At 43.2% G+C, this 27,557-nt stretch overlaps 1 protein-coding gene across 1 annotated transcript in view; it reads right to left on the reverse strand.

Annotated features, from left to right (window-relative positions):
• The window catches only part of TRHDE (thyrotropin releasing hormone degrading enzyme), a 2,205,852-nt gene that overhangs the window by 1,796,220 nt on the left and 382,075 nt on the right, over positions 1-27,557 (reverse strand). Inside the window, exon 2 of the mRNA XM_069229561.1 lies at positions 2,992-3,265. Coding sequence (XP_069085662.1) covers positions 2,992-3,265 — 274 coding nt within the window. The remainder of the gene's footprint in view (positions 1-2,991; positions 3,266-27,557) is intronic.

Genomic DNA, 27,557 nt, shown 5'->3' on the forward strand with positions numbered 1-27,557 from the left:
GCTCGACAACCTCGCCAACCTCGGCCTCAAGCAACTGGTGAACACCCCCACCCACATCGCTGGACACACGCTCGACCCTATCTTCTCCACCAGCAACCACGTATCCTTCAGCCACTCCTCCGAAATACACTGGACCGACCACAGATGTGTCCACTTCACCTTCAGACGCAAGACTCTCCACCTTCGCACACAACCTATCTCACGCAGACCTTGGAACAAAATCTCCACAGAACAACTACTCTCCACTCTCAACCACAACCAACCTACCATCACCTCCGACGCCAACAACGCAGCCCTCAGCCTCACACAGTGGATCACCAACTGCGCTGACAACCTTGCCCCTCTCAGACGCCTCCCAAGACAGACCAACACCAGGAAACCTCAATGGTTCACAGACGCCCTCAAAGGATCCAAGAAAACCTGCCGTACCCTCGAGAAAACCTGGCACAAAGATAACACCGCAGGAAACATGTCAGCCCTCAAAATCGCCACCCGCGAACACCACCAGCTGATCAGCGCCACCAAAAGAACATCCTTCAAAGAGAGACTGGACAAGAACACCCACAACAGCAAGGAACTCTTCAACATCGTCAAAGAGCTCTCCAATCCCAACGCCAGCTCCAACTCCATCACGCCCTCAAAAGAACTCTGCAACTCCCTTGCTACCTTCTTCCATCGAAAGATCACCGACTTACATGACAGCTTTGTTCAACAGACCCCGCCGACCACCACAGAACCCACAGCCCCAGCCGTCATCCTCAATGCCTGGACACCCATCAGCGCCGAAGAGACCAAAACCACCATGAACACCATCCACTCCGGTGCCCCCTCGGACCCTTGCCCACATTACATCTTCAACAAAGCCGATGCCAGCATCGCCCCCTATCTCCAGACCATCATCAACAGCTCGTTTGCATCTGCCACCTTCCCAGAGAGCTGGAAACACATGGAAGTCAACGCTCTCCTGAAGAAACCCACGGCGGACCCCAGCGACCTGAAGAACTTCCGCCCCATCTCGCTCCTCCCCTTCCCAGCCAAAGTCATCGAGAAGGCCGTCAACAAACAACTGACAAACTTCCTCGAAGACAACAACCTGCTCGACCCCTCCCAATCCGGATTTCGGGCCAACCACAGCACGGAAACCGCCCTCATCGCAGTCACCGACGACATCCGAACCCTGCTGGACAACGGAGAAACAGCCGCCATCATCCTCCTCGACCTCTCGGATGCCTTCGACACCGTCTGACACCGCACCCTAATAACCCGCCTCCGCTCCACCGGTATCCAAGGACAAGCCCTGGACTGGATCGCCTCTTTTCTCTCTGACCGCTCCCAAAGAGTATACCTCCCGCCTTTCTGCTCGGATCCCACCGAGATCATCTGCGGCGTCCCACAGGGCTCCTCGCTCAGCCCTACTCTCTTCAATGTCTACATGAGCCCCCTCGCCGACATCGCACGCAAACACAACATCAACATCATCTCCTACGTCGACGACACCCAGCTGATACTCTCCCTCACCAAAGACCCAGCCACCGCCAAAACCAACCTGCAGGATGGAATGAAAGACGTCGCAGAATGGATGTAACTCAGCCGCCTGAAGCTGAACTCAGACAAGACAGAAGTCCTCATCCTCGGAAACTCCCCGTCCGCCTGGGACGATTCCCGGTGGCCCACGGCCCTGGGCACCCCTCCGACCCCCTCAGACCACGCACGCAACCTCGGATTCATCCTGGACCCCCTTCTCACCATGACCAAGCAAGTCAACGCTGTCTCGTCCTCTTGCTTCCTCACACTCCGCATGCTCCGATAGATCTTCCGCTGGATCCCCGCTGACACCAGAAAAACTGTGACCCACGCCCTCGTCACAAGCCGCCTGGACTACGGAAACACCCTATACGCTGGAATCACTGCAAAACTTCATAAACTTCTTCAGCGAATACAAAACGCCTCTGCACGCCTCATCCTCAACGTACCCCGCCACAGCCACATCTCCGCCTACCTGAGACTCCTACACTGGCTACCCGTCAACAAAAGGATCACCTTCAGGCTCCTCACCCACGCACACAAGGCCCTCCACAACAAGGGCCCCGAATACCTCAACCGTCGCCTCACCTTCTACACGCCCACCCGTCAACTTTGATCCACCAGCCTCGCTCTCGCCGCCGTCCCTCGCATCCGCCGAACCACTGCAGGTGGGAAATCCTTCATCTACCTGGCAGCCAAGACGTGGAATTCCCTCCCCGCCCACCTCAGGACCACCCAGGACCACCTCGCCTTCCGGAGGCAGCTCAAGACCTAGCTCTTCGAGCAGCAGTGACCCCCTCCCCCCCCCCAGCGCCTTGAGACCCTCACGGGTGAGTAGCGCGCTGTATAAATATGATTGATTGATTGATTGATTGATTAAGTATTGCTGTCTTTTACTGGCCAGCAGGGAAGGGCGTAGTACACCCATTATCTTTGCTTGCATTACTTGTGCCTATTGTCAGCTGTCCCCTAAATCATGGAATAGGTTTGTAGAGCAACATCTGGCAACGTGACCAGATGTGAATGAGAACTTGAAAAGCATTTTATAGCATGATTCCTAAAATGAATGTATTGTTACAATTTCGTGTAAAAACAGAGTTTATTCCTTATCACCCATTGAAAGGCAGAGTAAATTATACTACAAACACCTCATTACTTTGGGATAGTTGCATGTGCTCCGACAACCAGTAAATATCAATTTGTGTTTGAAACTAAAACATTTTAGTTTTATTGCTAAATTTCAGTCAGAAATTTATAAAAACATTTAAGCCACCCTTAATTGTTGGATGATAATTTCACAATTTGCACAGAGGATTAAAGCATTTGTTTAGCATGCTTAGGCGCAGAGGCAATGACCTTCTAGCATGTGGGACCAACAGGGATGCTACCGTCTGATGTATTTTTGTTAAAAAATGCCATATGTAAGTAGGCCACAATCTAACGTGACTTGTAATGACAAATACTTACTGTGACGCCGTGCTTAGTAGTTGTCTCGCGGTAGGTAAAGTTGCACACCGCCCAAGCCAGGTAATACGTTGACATGAGAGGTGTTTGAGAAAAGTGATCCGTAACCCATCCATCTTCCTCAAAAACAGAGGTCTCCACTGGCATGTTGGACAACGATAAATATGCCGCCTGATGTTTGATGCTGATTTTGAACGTGGCCTTGTAAATGGGCTCATCAAAGCAAGGAAAGGCTTTTCTAGCATGAGTAGGTGAAAACTGCGTAACTCCAATAGACCTGAAACATGACAGAAACAAATTACTGGTTTAGTCCATAACATAAAAAAGAGGTTTATTTGATGCGGTTTGTAAAAGCATTTAATTACTACTATATTCCTAATTATTAATATTTATGCACTCTTCCCTCCCCCTCCAACATGCCAGAAACGCACTCCTGCAAGTTATGGGCCCGAGCTGCAGGCAAGGGCCCATGAGGAAAGGTCTTTTTTTAGCCTTTAATGCAATGCATGTAATGGTAAGAAGGCTATTACCTCACTCTCACAACCAGAGAATTCAACTCACCTCCCATCTTAGGTCAGGGCGTTATCCTGGAGGCTGCAGCAGCAACTCTTTCATCAGAAGGCTGTCCACTTTCACTCTGGGCTGGTCCTTTCCTTCCTCAAGGTTGAAAGGCCGCAGAATAACAGTTCAGTTTGATTCGGTTTTCGTATTTTTATGAGGTTGTTAGGGCTTATGTTTCCCCTTGAGGAGGAGAAGGGGAGTCGGTACTTCTGATGAAAGAGCTGCAGCCTTCAGGGGAGCGCCCGCAGCCTGGACAGAGGGCCCACTGGGAAAGGTACGCCAAAGGAGCATTAATCTGGCAGCCACAAAATACTCCCAGAGTGGGCCTGCATTAGTAGCTGTAGCCTGCAAGGGGAGCATTCTGATTGGTTGGCTAGCCCACAGTGTCCTACTTAGGGTTCTAATAAATAATAACTTGTTTCACATAGTGCTTCACATGGCAAATTTACTACTCTAAGCACTGTAAATTACAAGTGTTATTATTACCCACTTTAAAGGTACTGAGTGTGTTCATCTATGAATGATTTAAGGCTGGGTTGACTGAGATTAGAGACTGTGTGCAGTAGATCACACAGATGTTAGGAGGGAGCAATTAAGCCAGTGAGCTAAATTGAAGAAGATTCAATGTGTTCCCCATAGAATCTTAAATGTTCCTAATCCATTGCGACATTAGCAAACATATTTCTGTGCAAGATATTGATCATCTCAGTTATACTTCTTGTATCTGCCATAACATTCTGAAAACATAATACATTCAATATTACAACCAGTGGATTTCAGATTGCAACATATGAGCAAACATACCAACGCCTAAAACATATCCTCCCCGCTTTATTTCGCTTTCTTGCTATACTTTTTCATTCTCTTTCCAGTTATTCTGCCTTCATCCTATCACTCGCCACCTGTTTTCCTCCACAGCGCAATAACCTGCTCACTTCCTGCCCCCCAGGCTCTCAGATCCTAGTCTCAATTGTTTACCTTTCTGTTTTGTCACTCACTGTCTATCATTTTAATTAACTTAAACTGCACTTCGTTATTTATTACCGCTTTAGCATTGACAGCATTTTCACAAATTCACACACTTAAAATCTGTTTTCCAAAAATGTAATCCCTCTAACACATGGCTTACTCCTTTGATCACCCTGGAAACCATAATTTATGTGATGGAGTCAGTCATACAAACAATGAATTGCTTAGTACACCTATATGGAGGAAAGTTCTTCAGAGTCAGGCAAACTTCAATTCTTCATACGGCATGGAAACCTCCTTAAACCACCTTTTTTGTTGTTTTTCAAGAAAAATGAGCTAATGTCTTATAGGATCACAAGGCATTTTCTAGGATTGCCCCAGGAAGGACAATGGTTGCGCCATTTTGGGTTCAGCCACATTAATATTTCCAAATGCTAAGAGTAAGAGCTCGATTGCCAACATGGCAGCATGTACTATTTCACGGAGGGCAATGAGAAAAAAAAATCACAATGAGGCGTGACAGGTCTAAAGGATGCAATCAGGTAAAACACCTTGCAGGCTAAAGAAAAGAGTTCGGATACATTTAAGAATGAGAACAAAGGGACGGATGAGAGATTGGCCCCACTTACCATTGTTATTGAACACCATTCCAGGGAGTTGAATCCCAGTCAATTTTTTTTTGTTAAATCTGCTCCAAAGTGAATGGTAAACGCCCAATTGGCCTGAGGGGTATGCAAAATTAACATAAGTGAACTCACTGCTGGGGCTCTATGTATAACTGATTTATTTAATTGTGTTATGTCGCTCACACTTGCCATCTTCCTGCCTAGCATATAAATGCACTAACTCCAACCTGTCGCATGATTAGCGTTCCCACATCAACTGACCCCAAACTGCTTGCTCTTAGTTACCTATGCCGTTCTGTGAAATCCCATTTATATCATACATTTTTCTGGATAAATGTCTACCAATATATGATTAATCCCTTTCCGCAAGAGCTACATGTCCTATCAAACCATATACGCATATCCCTTATCTTTCACTCTGCGAGAATTTCAAGCTAGGAATCTGGCCTTGCTGGAATTCAAACTTGTGAATTGCAGTTGACAGCAGATGTTAGCAGAGAGCTCAACATCTGCCAAGCTCAAAATGACCCTGCTACTGTCTAATAAACGCCATTTTAGTCGACAAATCATCCAGCGGAAATCCCTGCAATGCATCACTAGCAAGCTAGAACAAGCATTAACAAAGCAAATAGGTCTCATCTATATGACAGCTTTCGGCTTTGCCAATGACTTTTAGTCATTTTGTACAGCAGCGTGGCATAGAGTAGAGTGATATGGAGTGGAATGGCATAAAGCAGGGTGGAGTGGCATGGAGTGGTGTGGCATAGAAAGGCATGGAGTGATGTAGAGTGGAAAGTCGTGGAGTGGCAAAGAGTGGAGTAGAGTTGCATGGCATAGAGCAGAGTAGCTATGAGTAGAGCAGAGTGGTGTAGCGTAGAGTGATGGTGAATAGAATAATATAGACTACCGTAGAGTGGCACTGTGAGGAGTGACACGGTGTAGAGTGGTGTAGAATGGTGTGGTGTACAGTGGAGTGGGATAAAGTGGAGTGGCACAGAGTGGAGTGGCATGGCATAGAGTAGCACAAAAGGATGATGGACGGAGTGCTAAAACTTTTCAAACACTCACCCCCAGTTACAGATCTGTGTTAGGTCCATTGTTCTTTTGCTCACCCTGCCGCCCCAGTTTGGACCTAGTCATAAGCAAATCAGTCATGACCCTGCTCCCCATGGGAAAAGTCTAGCCCGAACTGCCAGGCAAGGTCCTCCCTGGACTGGAAACTTCCTGGTACCGGTTTTAGGGTATCACTCTTCATCAGCCAGGCTAACTTGAATCCAGTGACACAGTGAGCAAGGGACCCATGTCTGGGTTTTCTCTGGCGTAGAGAAGTACAGTTGTGGGTGTAAGTAGCCAAAGCCTATATGGAGACAGCAGTTAGGGTGAAAACAACATAAATAAAACGCTGTATGCCTTCTTAATGGTAGGAAATCACATTGCACATCCGGGAATAATACCAAACCACATAAAAATGTTGATTTGCATGAAGACGAGGCAGAACAAAGACAATGGAGAGCATATGTACCTGGTCCATGCTCCAGGAAGAAACTAACACAAGAAAGGCAGGGAAGCCTGTGGGAGCTAAGCAAAAATAATTGTAAATGACAATGAAAACAACTAATAATGGTATGCTGTGGTCGGGTTGCAAGCTCACTTAATTATAAACAATATGTCTTGCAGCACAGTGCATGCGCTGACTTGCAATACTTAAAAATGGCCTTTATCAGCATCAGCAAATCAGATAGCTAAAAAATGGACCACATTTGCAAATTGGGCCAACTTTGAAATGTAAAGACAGTCTGTATGAAGCATTAATGTTATGTGGAGATTTCTGTCACAGGAGTCTGAACCTCCACATAGTCAAGGCCCACTCTGAGTGTCCTGGTGGCGCGATGGGCGTGCATTTGTAAAGTCACAGTGGGCACTGCTTTATTTTTGGTAGCAGTGTTAGTATTTTCCATGTGCCTCACTGCAGTTCTTTAGGATTTCTGCTGGTTAAGGCAGCAGGGTGTGACAGTGTCAGAAATTCAAAAATGTGCCACTATGTCCAGTACTTAATTAGGGAAAGTGATGAGCAGTTTTGAGGACTGGACATGTTTTACATTGGGAGAACAGACATGTCAGTACCTCAGAAAGTCCTCCAGTATTGGGGCTGATGCACTTACATATAGGGCCTCAAAGTCCACCACAGAACCTGTAACAACACTTGCCCTGCCAAATAAAATATATTTGAAAGTGCCTGCTCCCACCTGGGAACATCTTCGCACTGAATAATAGATGTATATTTTTAGTCACCCTGTAGTGCCCACTTTATAAAACTCTTAAAGATGAGTGCATGCACTGGGTTTCAAACCAGTGAGCAATGGATCAAAGGCAGATCCCGAGAGTGGATGAATCCGTCCCCTAACCTACAATGCATGCTCAGGACTGGGAGGGTTGGTGTTGAGCTCCAAGACTTTTCACTCCCTGTTGATGCTTTAAACCTGATGGTCATTGGGTGCTGATGAAAGGCATATCACAGGGCAATGTGGTCTGTAGACTCATGTTTTGTCATGAGTTCAGTTCCTGTGTTGTGTGTGCCACCACTCTTATTTCTGTAAAAAATGGAAATGTGGTCCAAAAATTAAGCCATGTGTCCAGTATCACACTGTGGCAACGCTGTGGCTTTAGCTCAAGGTCTTACAACAGATGACTTGGCCATGGGACACTCCTTCCTCTCTGGACCAGTTCACAGTGGGCAAGTGCTAACTTCGAACATAAGAAAAACTTTTTAGTTGGCTGCGATGAGCTGGCCTGACAATAATTTGGGAATTTATCAACATAAAGGTAACTCCCACATCTCAAAGGCTTGTGTGGATGAAAGTCATCCATCAAGTAGAGTCAGGATTGGATATGTTCAGTGAGTGACACACAAGCAAGGCCTGTAATTTGACTGTCACGTAGTTGACTCTGTCCCAGCTCTATCAGCCTTGAGTGGCTTGACTGCCTCTATCTTTTTCACTCCCACCACAGTGTCCCAGCCTTAGGCACTAACGCCCTAACGTGCCCTCCCACTTCCTTACAGACACTGGTGCACAGTGGCAGGCACTATGAAAGGGTTTCTATACGTGCAGATCACCAATTTCCAGTTAACCACAATCTGGCATTTTTCAAACACCTTTAACCACAACAGAAGCAACAAGATGGCATTAACTTTGCACTCTGCGCCACATCAAAACAAAAACTTCCGGAGTGCCCGCAATATTTGGGTTTACAGGCCTAACATGAAGGTTGCAGACAGATGAGAGGCCCGGTCATGCCTGACTCTGGGGATAGAAAATGCTTTGTGGGTCACATATGATCAAAACATGTTTAAACTTCTAAATGTGCCAGTGTTCCTGCACTCTGGCAATCGGCTCAGCTGTGGCCTTGCAATCACCCCTTCCTATGACATTTTCCTCCAGAGAAATGAAATCACAGCCATACTAGTGCAGGGTTGTATTAGTTGAGTCACAGAGTAACTGATCTCTAGCACATTTTCAGTGGTTTCCTACGCATTCCAATATGTATATATCAAACTGACTGCTTCCCACAGTTCAATAAAATATTGTAATAAAAAAAAGTAAGGAGTAAATCCAAGGTCATTACCTCTTTCTTCCCATCACCATGGACGTTTTGGAGCATGATTCCATTGAGTGATGCACATTAGCTTTATGTCTATGTAACGGTGTTTAATTAAATGAAAATTATTTTAATTAATACACAGAGTAAATGGGAAGGCCTTAAAAAGAGAAGCAGCATTTAAATGCTGATTTTTACAGAAAGCTTCCATAGTCACATGTATTTAGCTAAAGTTACTGACTAATGCATTTTCTTTTCTCTTTTAGCTTGCTTCAGGTCAGGAATTCAAGTTATAAACTTGAATTTACCCAAATGTGAGTTGGGGCAACAAAGAATAGATAAATGAAGAATTACGCTTTATCATTCTCACTAGCATACTTTTAATAAAATATAATAATGATTCAAAATGGTTATTTCAAATTTCCATGTAATATTTCCTTATGAATAGGCTTTGTCGGTAGAAGCATACGGGAAAGTGAATAATTTCATCAAGTAATGTATTGTACTCACCCTGAACTGTTTTCGTGTTATAGAAAGAAGCACTGGGAAATTTAAGCTGATTTGATTTTTGTGGCATATTTGTATCTCATGTTTAAGATGCTGTTGGTTTAGTTTACTTCATCAACACAAGATGTCCTGTTCTCATGATGTGACTGCTGTCTGATTGGACCAGATGATGCGCTGCTGTATCAATTTTTTAATTTGCTGATATGAAAAGTTAATACAATTGTGTCTTTCAAGATTAGAGAAGGACACACTCTATGAGCCCATACTCTAGTGCTGACTGACTTCAGGTGCAGACTCTTCGCTAACACTTCTCAATTTTGCACTGAGCAATCCCTTATTTTTCTTGCCTGATTCTGTACTACTCATGAAATTCTATTGAGTTTCGTGAACCTCTCATTATGGGACATTCTCCTTATGATTTACAAAAACACTAATGCTTTCACATCTGAGCAAAGAGCCCTTTATCAGTTCTAATTGATTCTTTACTCACACTCTCCTTAGTCTAGAGTAGGGTTTTACTTATATGGAACACGCTTTATGCTTTGTTCTGTATTATATTGATATTTTTGTTGACTAATTGAAGATTTTCAATAAAGAAATACATAAAATAAATACTAAAAGATTTCAATAAAGCTTTGAATCTCACATCAAATCTCATTATTGGCTCGCATCAAATGTGAATTACATGTATAATGCTGGTTTGTTGATTTGCAGCTCCTGATTAATTCATACTAATCCCAAAGTTCCATCTTTTTGGGCCTGGTGAGTGTGGGAACTTCATGTTTACAGTTAAGAATATTAATGATTGAAGTTTCCAATAGCCCCCCCTTGCATCTATGTAGCCTGCATAAATGTATGGCGGCAACACTGTGTCATGGGGGGCTTTAGGCACTACAGTGAAGCAATAATTCAAAAAAAGAGCTTTGTAATTACCGTGTAGTGCTGGTTTTGTATCATAGTGTTTTTGATGGGACATGGCAGATGGGGCAGGCAAGCAGGGAGCATAGGGAGAAAGGGGACAGCGCCACTAAGAAGTGGTGGGTGGGAGAGGAAAGCAGCAACACAGGTAACACAATAGTACTTTAATCACAGCTCAAGCAGCAGACTGCGACAAACGTCCCATAAAAGAAAGAGGTAGTGTTGCCTGGCTGTGCTGGCTAGTTACGTGGCAGTATAGCAGATTGACATTAAAATCAATCCATGCTAAGCAATGGGTGCACTCTTTTTGTCAACAATATCTCTCACAAGCGAGTGAGCATGCAGCACATGCGTTGTCACAGACTCGACCTAAAAAAATGTTTACCCCCCCAGTTCCTAGCAAACAGTTTGCTTCCTTCTGAGCCACTTAGAAGCATAGTTTGAAGATGAGTACATCAAAATACTGTTTAGGTGAGACTGAGAAAAAAGCTGGTTGAATTCAGATCGAACTTATGCTTCATTTTCAATGCCACCTTTATAATCATAAAATCACATAGTAATACAATTACACTGAGGGCGCTTTGGCATAGTTACACTGTTGTATCAACGATGGGCTTTATTTATTAAAGCATTTCCAGCTATAAAGGTGTGTTGATAAAAAAAACAGTGCATTTACCACTATGTATTCATAAAAGAACACAGAACAGCTGTGAATGCTTAATTGCACTCCAAGCCTGCATATAATTATGCAGAAGTAACTTCTACCCAAGTGGTGTGAGGTCGGCTTTACAAGGCATGTTTAGCCTTGTGGATATGTGAATATCCCGTCTGTTAGCATTCACAAGAGTATCTATGACCCTACTCGTCCTGGAACTGGTCAGAGATCTGCTCAAACCAAGGGCTCGAGTGAAACTCTTTAAAGGCTGAGAAGGGTAACAGAACACCTACATAGTTGGTAGGGGTTTATGGAAGAGGAAGAGCTTCCTCCAAGAGGAAAGTATTTTTTCAGGGGACAAACAAATATGCAATGAACCATGCTTCTGGCTTTTGCACATTGTACTGCATAATGTATACCTGAAAATATTTAACAACTTCCCCAGCAGCACCTGCAGGCCCTGAGACTGGTGTTGCTTTCCAGCTGTACTCCTGTAAAGGATTGTGAATTCAAATAAAGTGCACTAGTACATTTAAGTGAAGGTGTAAACTTCTCCACATACTTTCACAATATTTTGTCAATTAGGTCCAACATCATTACATTGCTAGAGCATCTAAAGCTTCTTAACCCCAACTAGGGACACTCTAAACTGATCTCTTCCTCTAACTGCCCCTTTAAGCCATAAACTACCCATTAAAGAAATCCTAGTCCCAATTCTGGCCCCCCAAATGTTACCCCACAATTGAATTTAAACCTAGCTGAAATTCTTATCATAATCCTGTGCCTGACCCTAAATCTGAGCACAATCCGAACCCCTTGCACACGTCTAAACCTCACAACAACTTCAACCATAACTCTACCCCTACAATAGACGTAAACTTAGCGCTAGACCATAACTGCTTTCTAAGCCTAGCTATATCCTAACCTAACCCTGCATGTGTGCAGCGATCGATGTACATTCAAAAGTAATAATAGAGTGGTGCTGTTTAAGTAACTAATTCTATGTGTCTCTGTAAATGTGAGGAAGTAATGGAATACACCCGATTAATCAGTCTGACTTTAGTTAGTTAAATATAATTCTATAGTTGATTGTATACTAGACCTGACAATGAACCCTTCCATTTTGTGTAATCTGGTTGGAGTTCTTTGGAGAACAAACCCTCCAAGATGTTACTGTGCTGATCATATCCGTCACCATAATACTCAGTTCCTTGTTTAAGACAACATTCCGAAAACACAGTTAAAGCTGCGTCTTTAATGTATCCTAAAATATATTTAGTTTCTGAATGTTCACCACCTAGCAAGAGAAGAAACACATGTGCAGACAGGAAAAAACTTTAAATGCCGATCAAAAACCCAGCACTACAGTGAGCCTGTAGGTTAACCACAACATCAATAACCTATGGACCATACACATTTAACCTTTCCTTACATCCCTGAAACCCCTAACAGACTTGGAGGTAGAGACAGCTTTCAACTCTTGAGGAGGCCTGGGTGTGGATGTCTCTTGACAAACGCATGAGGGAAGCACCTATGAACAAGGAGCTCATTAAGGTCTTTGGATTAACGAGTGCCTTTAGGGGTACAATTTCATTCTCTGCGCCTCTCAGAGAGACCATTTCTAAGTACAATTCCATTTCCCAAGCAGTTCTAACTGCATGCATTCAGCACTGCACTTACTTTTAAATCTAAATAGCGCCATCTGGGGGTGGTGCTGGTGTTTCCCTTAACCGTTCTCAGGCTTAGAACCGTGCCTGTCAATCATTTCTTATAGACATCCGGTTCAGCAAGAATAACCGCAGGTCAGTCGCTACAAGGGACCTCGCCTTCCTTAATTTCAGCCACCGTATTATTATGGCAACATTTCGCTATTGCTGTAATAAAAATTACTGACCCTCGCTGCTCAGGTCAAGTAGCAATGTCAGGCACCGGCAGTGAATCTGTATGAATGAAGGTGCAGGTGCCTGGAGGAACAATCAAGGAGGGACTGCCATTGGCTGGCAAGGTCCACCTCTGGCCTTAGGGGTTCGGCATCCCGAAGTGCCACCCAAAAAAGTGCCTCTCTTCAGAATCACATATTCACAATGCCCTGACACTTTAGGTTAAGTCCTGCAGTGCCCGGGGTTATCAATTAGGCTGTCACCTCAGTCTCTCCCATCGTTTCACAGAGTGGGCGGCGTCAGGAACCTTACTGGCCTCAACACAGCTCGTGAAAAGTTCGGAGAAGGTGAGGTGAAGGAGCTAAAAATCGAAGTATGCCCGTTGAATAGTATATTCACTGCAGAGATGTAAACGTTCAGTTCCATTTCTTCAAAGCCAGAGGCAGGAAGAAGCCAGAAGTGCTGGAGCAATTTTAATGGGATGCATGCTATCTAATTAAGTCATCTCACTAAAACCACGGTGGGTGGGTGACAGTCTTTTTAAACACATCATATGCTTCCACAAGAAAACATTTGGTGGACCCCTTTAATATTCATTCTTCGTCTAAACCTTTTTCACTTGTATGGGGTTGCTGAAGCACCTCACACTCCGAGTTCCAGCACCACTAGAAGGGACTATCTGCCTCATTACAACTCCAGCGGTCTTCATAGAAGACTGCCGAAGCTGCTGCAGCCAGCATACTGCCAGTGCTGGTGTTATGCCTGCCACCCTATTAGGAGTTTTCTGCTGGGCCAGAGGACAAAAACAGCATTTCCGCCTGCTGGCCTAGCAGAAAACTCACCACAACATTGATGCCGGCTCGTTGTGGTGTGACAGAACCCATTGTGAATTTCACTGCCTGTAACTCAGGCAGTGAAATGCACGATGGGGCCCTGCCAAGTGTATGGGCAGTACAGGGGCCCCCCGACACCCCTATTCCGCCAGCCTTTCCATGGCGATGAAAACGCCATGGAAAGGCTGGCGGATGGGGACTCGTATTACAACTGCCAGGACTGCCAGGCTGCAGGCTGGCGGCAACCTGGCGGTGTCGACGGTTGGACCATGGCGGCTCTGCCACAGTCATAATAGGGCGGTCGGACCAACCTGTCTGCAGTGGTCAGACCACCATCGCAAGTGTGGCTGTCTTGAGACCGCCACACTCGTAATGAGGGCCTATGTGCCTGCCCGTGAGTCCACACATCAGCAGCTGGCTGGCGCATGCAGCAGAAGCAAAGTAAAGGGGGAAAATATGTGTGTGTGTTGATATTGAGATCGTAGTGAACCTGGTGGGACATGACCGATCACATTCAAACTCATTTTGATCTGAATGTCCTCAAAAGTAATAACTTCCTTAGTCCGAATTTTCTCCGTAACACTTCACCTTTAACTTGTAAATTGATTATAAACTTGAAGAACCATGCAGCAGCATCTCTGATCAATATTGGGATTACTTTGGTGTCATATGATTTCAGTTAGACCAGCAAGACTGTCCAGTAGCAATGGAGTTGAAATGTTTAAGTCACTTATAAAGGACCTCACCAAGCCATGTTTAGCCTCCATAAATGTCTGATTTGTCAAGTGCTCATCAAGGAGAATATTCCCATAGCTATATTTTGTCACTCTTTCTAGTTTGAATGGACCTTACAATCAAACGTCCACCTTTTTCTCCAAATTTCATGACGTGAGTTAAGCATCAAAAGATTTGACTGTAAATATTTCAAAGTACATTGCAATCCATTGCAAATGGTGCAAATGAAAATATTGTCATAAAAAACAAGCATGTACATGCCCCCCTTCCCAAACCTGAGGAGAAACAAAATGCCCCCTCCAGAGTACTGTTACATACCAAATAGGGCTGATGGAAAGGCACAGTGGTGTCTCAATAGCTGTGTGCAGAAGACTTACATTGATAAGGTACAAGCCCTCCAGTGCTTACATGTTACAGTATATCTCATTGATTATATGAGTGAGGCAAGTGGAAGTTTACCTGGGGCTATCTTCTTACAGAGTCTGCAGGACTTAAAAAAACATGAGCAGTCCAAGAAAGCACAGTTAACTGTATGTCTCTTAACTCAGCTTCTATCTTTGGAAAATGTGTTTTTGCTCTCAGCAATCCATAAGGGGCCATGCACTACCCTAGCAAACACAATAGCATCAAGGCATAATATCACAAGCAGCTTTTAGCTATTTGCATCCTCTGAAATCCAGCTCCTCAAACACTGCTTGCAAATCATTCAGTGCCTACCTGAAGCTCGACCCAACAAAGTCAGAATTCTTGTTCTTTACCAACAACTAAAAGCAAGATACTGTACAAACCGGACTCAGTGACATGACCCTTGATGGCTTCGAACCCCACTTTCACCAAATGACATATAACTTGAATTCACCCTGGACACAAAGTTCACCCTCTAGGAACACATTTCCAAAGAAACAAAGGTAACCTTGAACCAACTTTCTCTTCAGAACTGCTGTACAGGTCCTCCTACTCCTGCATCTGGATTATGGTAATGACCTTCACCATGGCCTCCCAGACTGCTCACTGGCATCCCTTGCAACCAGCCTACATGCCAGAACATGTCTCATTCAGGACCTGAAGTAATATGATCATATCACCCACTGTCTTAATAGAGCTCCGTTGGCCCCCATTGCTGGACCTCTTGATCTTACAATGTAATTGCATCTTTTACAAAGCCATTAAGACCTGCAACCTCACTCATCTTGCTGGCAAAGTCACCATTTCTGGTGGTGCTCTGCACAGCTGCAGACAGGACACCCACAGACTGCAGACTAAGAAGTGTAAAAAAGGGGGGAAAAGACAACAGTCATTTTCCATCTATGCACCAAGGAATGCATCATCATAGGTGCCTCGTCTCCCCTCAGGTAGGTGAGTACACCTCAGTGAGCTGAGCCAAACTGGGAAATTTGGGAGCTCCAGATCTCTGGAGAAGTGCAGGGCTCCAGTTGAAAATGAGTATGGGTAAACCCAGGATTTCTCATTATTAAAACATACAGTATACATGTCTGTATGTGTCCTGAAACACAATGGTTTCTGCATCCAAAAAGGTCTGTCACCTATACGTTTCAATCATAGGCAGAATGCCCATATGGCCACTCTGCTTTCTTAGAGGCTAAAGAATCACTGCCTACCTTCCCCTTACACTAAAGGAGTATATCTAACAAGGAGGCATTAAGCACTCCCACCTGTCACTACAGTTTAACAAAACACTATTGGATTCCTGATCCAACCTGATCAGCTAAAAGGGAGTTGGCATGTGACCTGTAGTCACACTTTCATCAAGGGTACACAAGGGTGTGTGTAGTGTAATCTAGTACGTTTGTGTTGTGCATTTGACTACGTTTGGGAGAGTGTGCAAAGGTCGAAATAGTTTTGCTTACGTTTTCCTGGTGTGAAAGAATGTTTTTTCTTAGAAATACAGAACCAGATTACATATATTCTTGCGCGGGTATGATGCCAAAACCTGTTACAGAGGAAGTTTTTAATAAATTCAGAACGATGACTTAAGCTCTCGTGACAGGTCTCCATCTCCCTGATGCATAAACAGATAAGTATATTGTGATGAACATTACAAATATTGTTAAGAATGAAAGGAAGAGGGGCATTATAAGTAATCAAAGAGGCTACGTAATGAATACTAAATAGGGCTATGTGTTTCTAACAAAAACAGCTAGAAAACACCGGTTCCGACAAATATTCTTTTACATATTTTTAACCAAAATGGCCAGGATGGTGAAAAACATTTTTGGTGACCTGTTCACTTTCAGATTGTATTTTTATTTATTCATTTTCCCACAACCGTGTAGCCTCACCAGTTTTTTTTCTTCCACTTGCACCTCTTTTTTTTAATAAACTTTATTCAAAAAGTGTTAGTGATACAGTAGACCAACAAAGATCATAACATTTTTCATACATCTACAATTTACAACCGATAGGGGCAGCGAATAATAAGTGCTACTCTCCATTTGGTTGTTTCTGGAGTCATGAGTGGGGGACATGATTGACAATCTTGACTGATTTATGATGTCAAGGGTGATTGAGGCTACTGCATCTAGCATCAGGGCCATTTTTCACTTTTATGATAAATGAAGTGCCTCCCCTCTCAAATGTATTAAGGTGTGAATTATAACCGTCAACTTTTACATGGTGTAAACGTTCCATCAGCTGGTCTACCATACGCTCACCGGGTGCCTGCTGCAAAACTTCCAAACTTTCTCACCTAAAATTCTCACAGACAACAGCATGTGTGTAACTAGGTTTCTCATCGGGTCACGAATGGAAGAGAGCTGTCATCCCCAGATTTGCCAGGGAAGACAGTCAGGGGGTTGAGCGTAAGGGGGACAGCAGTTATTTCTTTAATGATGTTTAAAATAGATTTCCAGCATATGTTTGATTTGTTTAAATGTAGGTACATTGCCACCGTAAATGAATAATAATTCCCACATTCTGGCACCCTCTCCCACATGGTTTACAATTCCTGCAAACACGTTTTAAACGTAGAGAAAATAATGCAAAAATGTGCAGAATTAACATTTAGGCTGTAATGAAAAATGAGTGTTTTAAAATGCACAAATTGTAGGAGGCAACTATATTTACAGTACACATACTAATCCTGAACAGCTGAAGAGGCATTTTCTGACAAGCTGACCTGGTTTAAGAATGTAAAATGTTTATTTTTCTGACCTTTCCATAGATATATTTTTCATAACAAATAATAGTTGCATAAAATGTATTCACTTAACTCTGCTACTTTCTACTTACACAAAGAACACTGTAAAATGATGAATAAGCAACTTGTATTTTAATGAGGTAATGTAGAAGCTTATACTTTAAGATGCATATTTTCTAAAGCCAATGAATTGTGTGAACCAAGAGGAGAGTAAACTTTGTATTTGAGACAGAATGTTTCACTCCTCATTGCTGTCTGTGAACTATTGTATTCCTGGTGAGAAAACAAAGGAGCGATCTTGATCCCAGGAGGGCATCAACAGCTGACTAGCTGGCTAAAGAAAAAAGAAGCAGCATATTGCAAAAGCTTAGTTTGTACTGTCTATAATAGTGTGTGTTCCTAAATTGGGTTCTCATTCCTTTCCCCTCAGCCATTTACCCAAATCTATGCTGCTTGTGCTGAGACTCTGAGTTTCTTGAAACTCTTTTCATTGGAAATTCTGCTTTGATTGCTTATTGAATTTGAGCTGATATTGGATGCTGAAACTTTATGTTTTTTATCTCTCTCTAATTAAAACTCTTTGATGGTTACTGAGCCTGATGCCCTTAATCATCCTCATTTCTAAAATAGAAATTCTTTCCATTATGGAACACCCTTAATGCACTTATTATGATTTAATGATTTCTTATTTTTGGGTCATTGACAAAATGAATGATTGATATTGATGACTCTATATACTGACTCAATTAAGATGAATTACTAAAAAGATTTGATCAATAAAACTCTAAAACACACAACTCTCATTACTTACAGAAAATATAATTGAGATTGTGATTATTATTTAATTTGATGTACAGCTCCAAGTTAATCTCAACTATCTACAAATATCCATTGTCCTAAAGTAAACAATGGCGATTTCTCTCTGGATGAATGGTAAATTCGTTCTTATAACCCAATAACTTAAGTGAGATCCCTGCTTCAACATTCCCAAACAATTACCTTAGCTATGCCGACATGAAGTACAAAGGTCGCTGTACCTTATATGAGTTTTCTTTAAAGTGTAAGCATATTGAGCACTTAACAGCACTCCTCTACCTAAGGGGTCATTCTTCATTTGTCACTTCCTTGCCTAGTTCAGACTTTCACTCACAAACATACTAATGCGTTGGACCTGGCCCATTTTGCAGGGTCATCCCCAAACATTCTGCCTTCCTCCTTCTATTTTTCTGACCTATTTTTGTAGGTTCTAGGACTCTGAGCATTTTATCACTGCGGATCAGTGCTAAAGTGCATGTGCTCTCCCTTCAAAACTTGGTATGGTTGGCTTACACCTGATTGGCTTATTTAATATACCTGTAAGTCCCCTGTACAGTAGTATGTCTTATAACCAGGGCCTGTAAATTACATGCTACAAGTAAGCCAGCAGCACAGTTTGCGCCACCCACAGTAGTAGCCTTTCAAACCTGTCTCAGGCCTGCCACCGTACGGCCTGCATGCACAGTTTACTACCACAGAGACCTGGTATCTAAATTTACTTGCCAGCCTAGAACTCCCCTTTTACTACATTTAGGTCACCCCTAAGGTAGGTCCTGACTGGCCCTATGGGCAGCGTGCAGTGTAGGTAAGAGGTAGTGCATGTGCCCTGTTGTGTGGCCTGTCCTAGTAGTGACAAACAGCCTATATGGTTTCTTACTGCTGTGAGTACTGCCTCTCTCATAGGATTATATTGAGAATGCCCTTTTATATGGCTAAGTGGCATTGTCTGATCTGCGACCATTGGCGTGGGCATGTTTGGTATGGTTGGAAAGGTAATGAGAAATGCTGCTTACTGGTGTAGGTTGATTTTTTATTGCCATTGTAGAAATGCCACTTTTAGGAAGTAGGCATTTCTCTATGCTTATAAGTCTGGTGCTTTTGAAGCTTGACTCCAATCAATGTCTTGGGTAAAGTGACAGCAGGGATTTGTGCAATCCTTTTCAGACAGCCAGTACGCAGGGAGGGTGGAGGTGTACAGGAGTACATCTGCATTCTGAGTAGTCTTCCTGGGCTGGGAGAGGCAGAGGTGGGGCACACAAGCATCTGTAAAGGCTGTGCCCTGGCCTCATACAAAGGGCTCGTTTACCTCCTACTGATGTCTGGAGCCAGTGTTGAAGGAGAAAGGGATGTTCCTGGAATTGGTTAGAACTGGTTGCAACCCCCTCTCCACCTTTGTGGAAGCTGTGCAAAATGAGTATAAGTACAGGGGGTTGTCCCTCACATTTTTAGACACTGATGGACAAGGACTAGACACTTGATGCTGGAAGGACTCACAGGAACTGCCTTTGGGACTGCTCTGCTGACCTGTGACCTGCTAGGTCACAAGATGGGCTTCCACTGCTTTTCTCTGGACCTATATGCTGGCCTGCTTGCCTCCGCCCTGTAGCCTTGTGCCCAACAGCTGTCTCCAGGGACTGGGTGGTGTGCTCCCTTTCCCCCTGCATTTGTGTCTCTACAGGACGTGAAGAGAGCCCTTTATTTTATCTCACTCAGCGCGGGAAGAGTGCTGGAATGCTGATCTATCCCAGCACATGAAAGGAACTTTGTTTGCTTTAGTATAAAACAGTGCATGAAGAGCACTTTGTTTGGGCTTGCTTCGGTGTGAGTGGAGCGCGCCCGACCTGCTTAAGGGGTGAGGTTGTCCCCCACCTTTGAGAGGAGAGATGAGGAGCCCGTCGGAAGCCATGTGCAAAGTGCGTACACCACACACTTTTCGTGGTGCCCCATGGGCATCAGCAGGTATCTACTTTTGGGTCCCTTCACCGCAGAGACCCTGGCAAGGAGATCAGAAGGGCCAGCCCATGGCTCATAGATGTCGATAGAAACTCCTAGGCCGGGTTTACCTCACTGAGGAGCAAGGCATCCATCAGGGAGGTCCTGGGGTGCTCTGGACATGCTCCCGGGGGCTAGTGTCGGGCAGAGAGTGAACAGCCTGGGCAGAACAGCCATGCCCCGTGGTCACGGGCAGCTGCATCCGAGTGTCAGCTACACCGGGAGACTTGGAGAGGTCTCCCTGGCTGACAAAGGAAATGTGAGCGGCCTTCCTTTCCTTTTCCCCCTGCAGTGGAAGCACCAGTGGCCGCAGGAGCCTTGTTTGCTGAAAGTAAGCCCCTCTTTGTATCTGTGTAGGCGGCAATATTGAATGGCTGGCAGGATGAGGAGGAAACCCTTGACAGAGGTCCTGTGCCTGCCCAGCCTTCCTGGAAGCTACCACAAACACTAAAAGTAGCACCAAGGCACTGTAGCCTGCTATAGGAGGTGATTTATGGTGATTCCTACCCTCCGTGTATACTGTTGTTTCTCCTGTCCTATGACCTGACGGTAGTAACATGTCATGCTAACCAGGTTGGGGGAATACATGTATTTCCAGGAACTCCTTGGTATGCATTACAGGGGTGTGCTTATGATGTATGCCCTTTGGAAAATGTTTCCTGACCTGTGCATTTATGTTGGTGTTATGACATATGCAGAATGCTTCACCCCATATGCATTATGAAGACATGTACCTTACAGTAATGTTTCCTTTGTGAATTTTTCCATGACATAGGCATGGAAATATTTCTTTTTGTTCTGCCTTCATGATGATGATCTGCCATTTGTGGAATGTGTCACTTTATGTGCATGTTTTTTGGTCATGATGATGATATGACCACTACTTATTTTTGCAGAATGCTAGGAACTATGTACTGGTATGACTTATACTGGTTTGCAGAGAACTAGTACCCTATGTAATAACCTGACATCTGCTTGTGTAGCAGGGTATTACTGATAAACATTGTTTCAGTGTAATTATGTTGTGTGCAATACAGTTTATTTTTATATAACTTGTTGTGGAGTTTTCTTTGTGGTGTATTTATTGTGTCACTAGTGTTGTGTGTGTTGTCGCTGGAATAAGACTGACTGCTTCTGCCAAGCTACCAAGTGGGTAAGCAGGGGTTATCTTGGGTGTGTAGCTCCCTTGCCCTGACTAGTGGTGGTCCCTGTCTGGCTGAAGTGCCTACCATAGCCAACCAGGAACCTTATTTTTAACATAATGCTTATTGTTTGCAGATATAATGATTGTATAGGAGTCCTACCACCTGCAACTCTATATTTTTTTATTCAAACCCAAGTGCTGCAATTGGAGCTGTCTAAAGGTTTACTGAGAAATTGAAATCTTCCACACAAGTCTCACGCCTCATTAGTTTTACAGCTGTGAAAGCTTGCCCTACCTGGGAGGGGTTGTTGCTTCTTCAGAAGCAGAACATGAGCCTAGACATCCCTGGAGAGAAATCCGGGTTGGCCACAACATGGATCATCAAGAAAATTAAATGATGGCATGAGCACTTCTCACGACTATATCTCAAAGTTCCAACTATGCTATAACCGATTTCAGTGTTACCTGTGATGGGTATCTAAACCAAGGAGGCAGCTTTAGTAAATGCTGTAAAGAGATTTATCCCATTGCACCGTGACCTAAAGCTTTCTGTCTCATAGAGAGGACGATTCAAGTGCTTGTCTCAGCTGTGGTGCACTATTGTAATTGGTAACATTTAACACCATTACATGTAGTTTTAAAGGGGATGGTATAAAGAAGGTGGAGCATGAAGTCCATTTTGATACTGGCCACCCTGTCCAGCCACCCACCCACATCTGTACAAATTATTCTATGAAGGCTCAGTTGTGTGAAGAAAGTTTGCTCCGTACAAGAAGGGCATATAATTTTGGTAGATAAACTCATAGATTTTTTATAGAAATTTCTGGGCAGCTGAGGCCATTATTTAATAATACAGCCTCAGTTGTTCTATGCCAATCGAAGACTCCCATTCCAAGTAACTTGGACTAATTTTAAATCCTGGACCTCCAGAAAGTGCGTGGATCTGAATCAAAAGGTTTGGAAGGGAAATTTAATGATCTGTTATGAAGCACATAATATCAGGAAAAGCTTGGTAAATTTGAGATTGCTGCTATCTATTTTAATGCCCTGAATGTGCAAATCATATGTAATCCCCTATGCCAGAGGTTCCAGCAATGGAGTGAACAAAGAAGGGGGAGGAGGTACCCTATCACTTTTCTCTAGCCAGTTGAATAGATGTGGTAAAATCACAGTGAAAAATTGAATTTTTAGTACACAGGGTGGTAGCACTCTTCCAGTAATAATGGCACTATTCCTTACTAGGTCCAGTGACGTTTCACTAATTTAAACTTAGGTGTGACCGTTGGTAGCTGCAACACAAAGCAGTCAGGCTTAACTTAGGAGACTTGTGTAAAACATTTATAAGTACCACAGCAATTAAGAAGTAGAAAATACAACATAATAAAATCGAATTCTAACTTAGAACAAGAGAAAAATGTAATGAACAAATACATGCCAAAACAACAAAATTTAGAAATAGGGGACCGGTGATATGATTTTATTTTTTAATTTTAGATATTTCTAGCACCTAAAAGTGCAATGTGCCAACAGCAGGTATTTGGTCACACTAGACTGGGCCAAAACTAAAGCATGGGTCAGAAAAAATGAACCAGGCTCAGATTGGTGGAGAGTTTTACAGTCTGACTTAAAAACGTTATAGGAAGTAAAAAATCCCCAGCAGGGTAGAGCAGCAGGCATTGGCCAATACAGGTTCCACAAGGTCGGATGTTGTTGTACAAAGGCCCGGTAAAGGGAATGACTATTGGCAGGAAAGCTCCAAGCAGGAAAAAATTTAACTTTGTGCCCAGGGAAGGTCCCTTGTCATTTGGATACTATCAGCATCTTCTCGAAGTGAAAACTTTTACCTTTGGAATTGGAAACATTTTTGGAAGTCAAACATCTTTCAGTGGGGTAAACCAGCAAGTTGATTCCCACTGGTGGTGCGAGATCAGTGGATGCAGCTGCAGCTGCGGCTGCGGCTAGGTGGCGGACCAGTGGTGGTCCAATGGTAGCCTCTGGTTCTTTTGGCAAAATATCCTTGGAAAAGTTTATAAGTCACAGCTCTAAGGTTACACAGCCGGAGTACATTATAGCACCTATCCAAGGGCTGTAGGACAATAGGAACAACACTTGGAGATCACAACTCATTTCAATTGAAGGCACCAGCATGGTCTAAGGCATGTTCAGTTGGAACTGGTCAGCTGGGCTCTTCAGGAAGGCGGACTACTTCAAGCTTTCTGAGACCTGGAGCTTAACAGGGGGCTAACCAAATAGCCCCCGAAGTCCGATCTTTTGTCCTGGGTACAAGTGGAAGCAGGTCCACCATTTGGGATCTCTCTGTACAAGTTACAATATATGCAGTCCTCTTCTGAAGTTAGTGCTCGACAGGTGCAGTCCTTCATTTGTCTTCCATAAGTCCAGAGATCTTCTGAAGAAGGTACCCAGACCACTACCTTATTGGTGGGGATAACTCCCTAACCTAAGGGGGAATAAGTTCCCAGGGGCAACTCTACCCAGTTTGACATAATTTTGTGGGGGTTGGGCCCTAAACACAATGCTCTGCTCTTCCAAAATCTAACATGGCGGAAACAGTCTTCCCTTAATCAGAGCCCTGGGCACACCTCTGAGGTGGACCTAGGTAATGGATAACACACCCTGCAAAATCAGTTATAGTCCAGGTTTCCCCTCACTGAGATTGGTGCCCTTGGGCTAAATGGACAATGGCAGGGGTAGGCTTAGGTGTGACTTACATTTGCCTGTGACAGTGGCTGCCCCTTTGAAGATTTACAGTTAGTTGACACATCCCTCAGGCCTTCCTTTCAGGGCGATGCCATACCTCCTCTTTGCCAGGGTCCTTTTCTTCTCTTTCCTGGGAGAAATTCACACCTGTTGGCAGGCTGCTGGCTTACTTTTGAGGATTAGCTCTGAAAGGGCTACTAGACGCTTTAGGCAGGAAAATGAAAACTTTCTAAACATAACATTATTGCTTCATTGAAGGAACACACACAGGCTTGAAGGTTAGTCTGATTCCCATCCCATCCTCTCTCTGGGGTTCTTCTGCATTCTGGGGCAGCCACTTCTTTAATTCTATTACATTTTTTTTTTAATCATCTAAATAGTACATTTGTTCCTTTACGGCTTTGCACTCCTTATAAGGTGTGGCACTGCGGTGGTGTATTGGTTGGTAAGTGGAGTCCTTGATCCCCAATTCTGGTTATTAACTATTACATTTAGTATTACCTGGTAATTCTTGTACAGTAGCGTACATTGTTTTTGAACCACCATCATAATACAAGCCTTCTTTAAGACTTCAAACTACTCACAAGAAGTATCATTGTAGTGGTGTTCTGGTTGATCTTCAACCTTCATTCATGGTGTTAACTCACCTTGAGCACTACCTGGCAAGGTAGCTGATGGAATGTCAGTGTTATGACTTTGCTTTTATTGTTGTACTTTTAATGTAATATTCAAATGTTGTTTTTGTTGACTAATTTTATTGAGCTCTGCTTCAGGCCAATATTATCTTCATTCTCGGTGGTGAGCCCTTATTTTAGATGACATCGACACGCCATAGACATTTGGCACTAGACGCATGTCCATTGTAATTTTGCATATGGGCAGTGCCCACATTTGATGACATTTGGGTCTAGACCTGTGTTGATTGTAATTTTGTGTATGAGCAGTGTCCACAGTTAGTGATATGTGTATTATGCACTTTGCAGCAATGTATCACTAACTGGGCACTGAGCACCTCCTTACCTTACTGATTATTCCTTAAACTTGTTTTTAATTGTTAATAATCTGTGTTGTGAGTAATACAAAGAGCTCTAAAAAGCAAATATTTTTCTCTTCTTCGTTTTCATCACGCGGACCTCTGTTACTAATACTTTGATATACCACAGGTCTGCATAACAACTTTCTAAAAGTGGCATTTTCAAAATAGTAATTAATTTAAAATCCAACTTTACTATCAGATTGGATTTCAAGTTCCTATTATTTTGAGTCCTTGAAGCACTAGTCTAGCTATTACCAAACTGAAGTTATTTTTTTATAAGATGTGATAACGTAACCTGGTGCTTTTCTATGGGAGAGACAGCCTTGCCACGGTCAAAAATGACTGTGGAGCTTTTTCACAGCCAGGACATGTAAATCTTAAGTACACATGTCCTACTTTTTCATTACCATGCACCCTGCCTAAAGGGCATTTAGGGTCTACCTCAGGGGTAGCCTATAATTAATTAAAAGGACGGTTTTATTTTCAGTTTGGCTGAATTTCTAATTTTAAAGCTGCACTCTTAAGCTGCAGGGGCAGCCCTGAAGACATGCTTTGCATTGTCACTTTAGTGGTGGCACAATATGTCCTGCAGTCCACTAGTGAAAGTTAACTTACATGACATGGATACAGATAGTGTCATATATTAAGGACTCATAGGTAACTTAAATATACAATTCACAATTTGCCAATTCTATATGTTTTTAGGGGTCAATACACATACACTGGTCACTGGACAGTAGTATTCAGAATCCACACATCAGCAATAAAAACTAGCAAAAAGCCCTTTTTGCATTAGCGCCCATGCAAAAAGTTCACTTTCTTACACTCACCATGTATTTTTATTTTCACCACTGGACATAAATAGTATATACATGCATAAATGTTTTGACCTAGGAACATTCTTTTGAAGAGATTATTCAAAAATGACCATTTAACCCTATTCAAGGCCTTCTTGATATCTAGGGGCAATAACATCATGTGTTGCTTGTCTTGTTATGCCTAGTCTACCGTAGCAACAGCTAGGCAGATGTTCTGCCAGGGCAGTCTCTCTCTAATGAAGTCTGACTGGTAGGTTGATATCACCTTAGGCCAAAAGGAGTTAAGATGTGATACTAGGATAATGGTGAATAAATGTACATTATTATTCAACACTGCTATAGCTCCCTAAGAGCCTTGGTTACTCAGATCTTAAAAGATGTTTTAGAACTGTAGTAGTGTCTGTTAAAAAGAGTTAGACACCTTAGTCATGGACCAGATCATAAGATACTGGTAAGTCTTATAAGAAGTATCTGTAAGCCCATCATGGGCAGGTGGTTTGTTATTTGGCAGGCTCCAAGTGCCTGCTCTGACTCCAGATTTATCAATATGAGTTCCAGCTGGGTCTGAGTGTCCTTGTCAAACAAAGGGAAAGTAAAAAAAAGTGTTAGTTATGTATAAATTGAAGTTTCATCAGACCCCTATGATATATACAAAAATATATATGGCAATTGTAGACTGTTTCATATATGCCTGTGGTTGAGATCTGAACAAAACCCTGTCATCGATATGCCATTAATGTAATTATGTGTTTGCGACTTTCTAAATTTATAGGCCAACTGTTGGTCAGCACTGATGCCCAGTTTGTAGTATTGTTGTTTGATTTTAAGCATTTTATGAGCTGCCTCACCTGTTAGGAGCTGTTGAAGCTCATGTCAGGCCCCTCTAAAATGCCTATATATTTTATTTGAGCAATCATGCTTATGTTGCTGTTCAAGCTTGTCTATTTGAGTCTTCAGCTCAACTTTCTTTAGCTTTGTAAGTTGCATTAATATAGCAGTTATAGAGATTAGCTACCCCCTGATGAACACCCTTACAACATCCTAAAGGGTGCCTTTGGCATCTCATGTTCCATATTTTCTGTGACATAGTTTTTCAATGTATTTCTAATGGCTGCTTTTTAACTGCTGGGTCAATGAAAACTATTTCAGTAATTTGCCAAATGTTCCATTTGGGGGATGGGGAGTCTGAGGCAACATGTCAACAGAACCATAACTCGTGAATAATCAGACATTACCTGGGTGCCAGTTAGAGAGTCGATTTTAATCAAGGAAAATAGTCTATTTACTAGAAAATGGCCAATTCTTGAACAGCGTCTCTTAACCATGGGTGTAGTCCCTGTCCTCCTTGTTTTGGGCCCTCCAAATGTCAATTAAACTCACATCTTTTTTACTATGAGAGCTTGCTGTAACATGCCTGGAGAGCCCCACTGAAGAGGAGTCAAAATTGGGGTCAAGGATAGCAACCCCTCTCTAGCACAAAAAGAAAACGTTGGGGGAAAGGTCACTGTAAACTGCCCGTTGTTGAAATGAGGCTGTAGGTGGAAAACAAGGCTATCGGTTCCCTGATGCCCACCAACCTCCCATCTATATTTCAGTGTGCCACCTCA

Source organism: Pleurodeles waltl, chromosome 4_1, assembly GCF_031143425.1.
Source record: "Pleurodeles waltl isolate 20211129_DDA chromosome 4_1, aPleWal1.hap1.20221129, whole genome shotgun sequence".
Lineage (NCBI taxonomy): Eukaryota > Metazoa > Chordata > Amphibia > Caudata > Salamandridae > Pleurodeles > Pleurodeles waltl.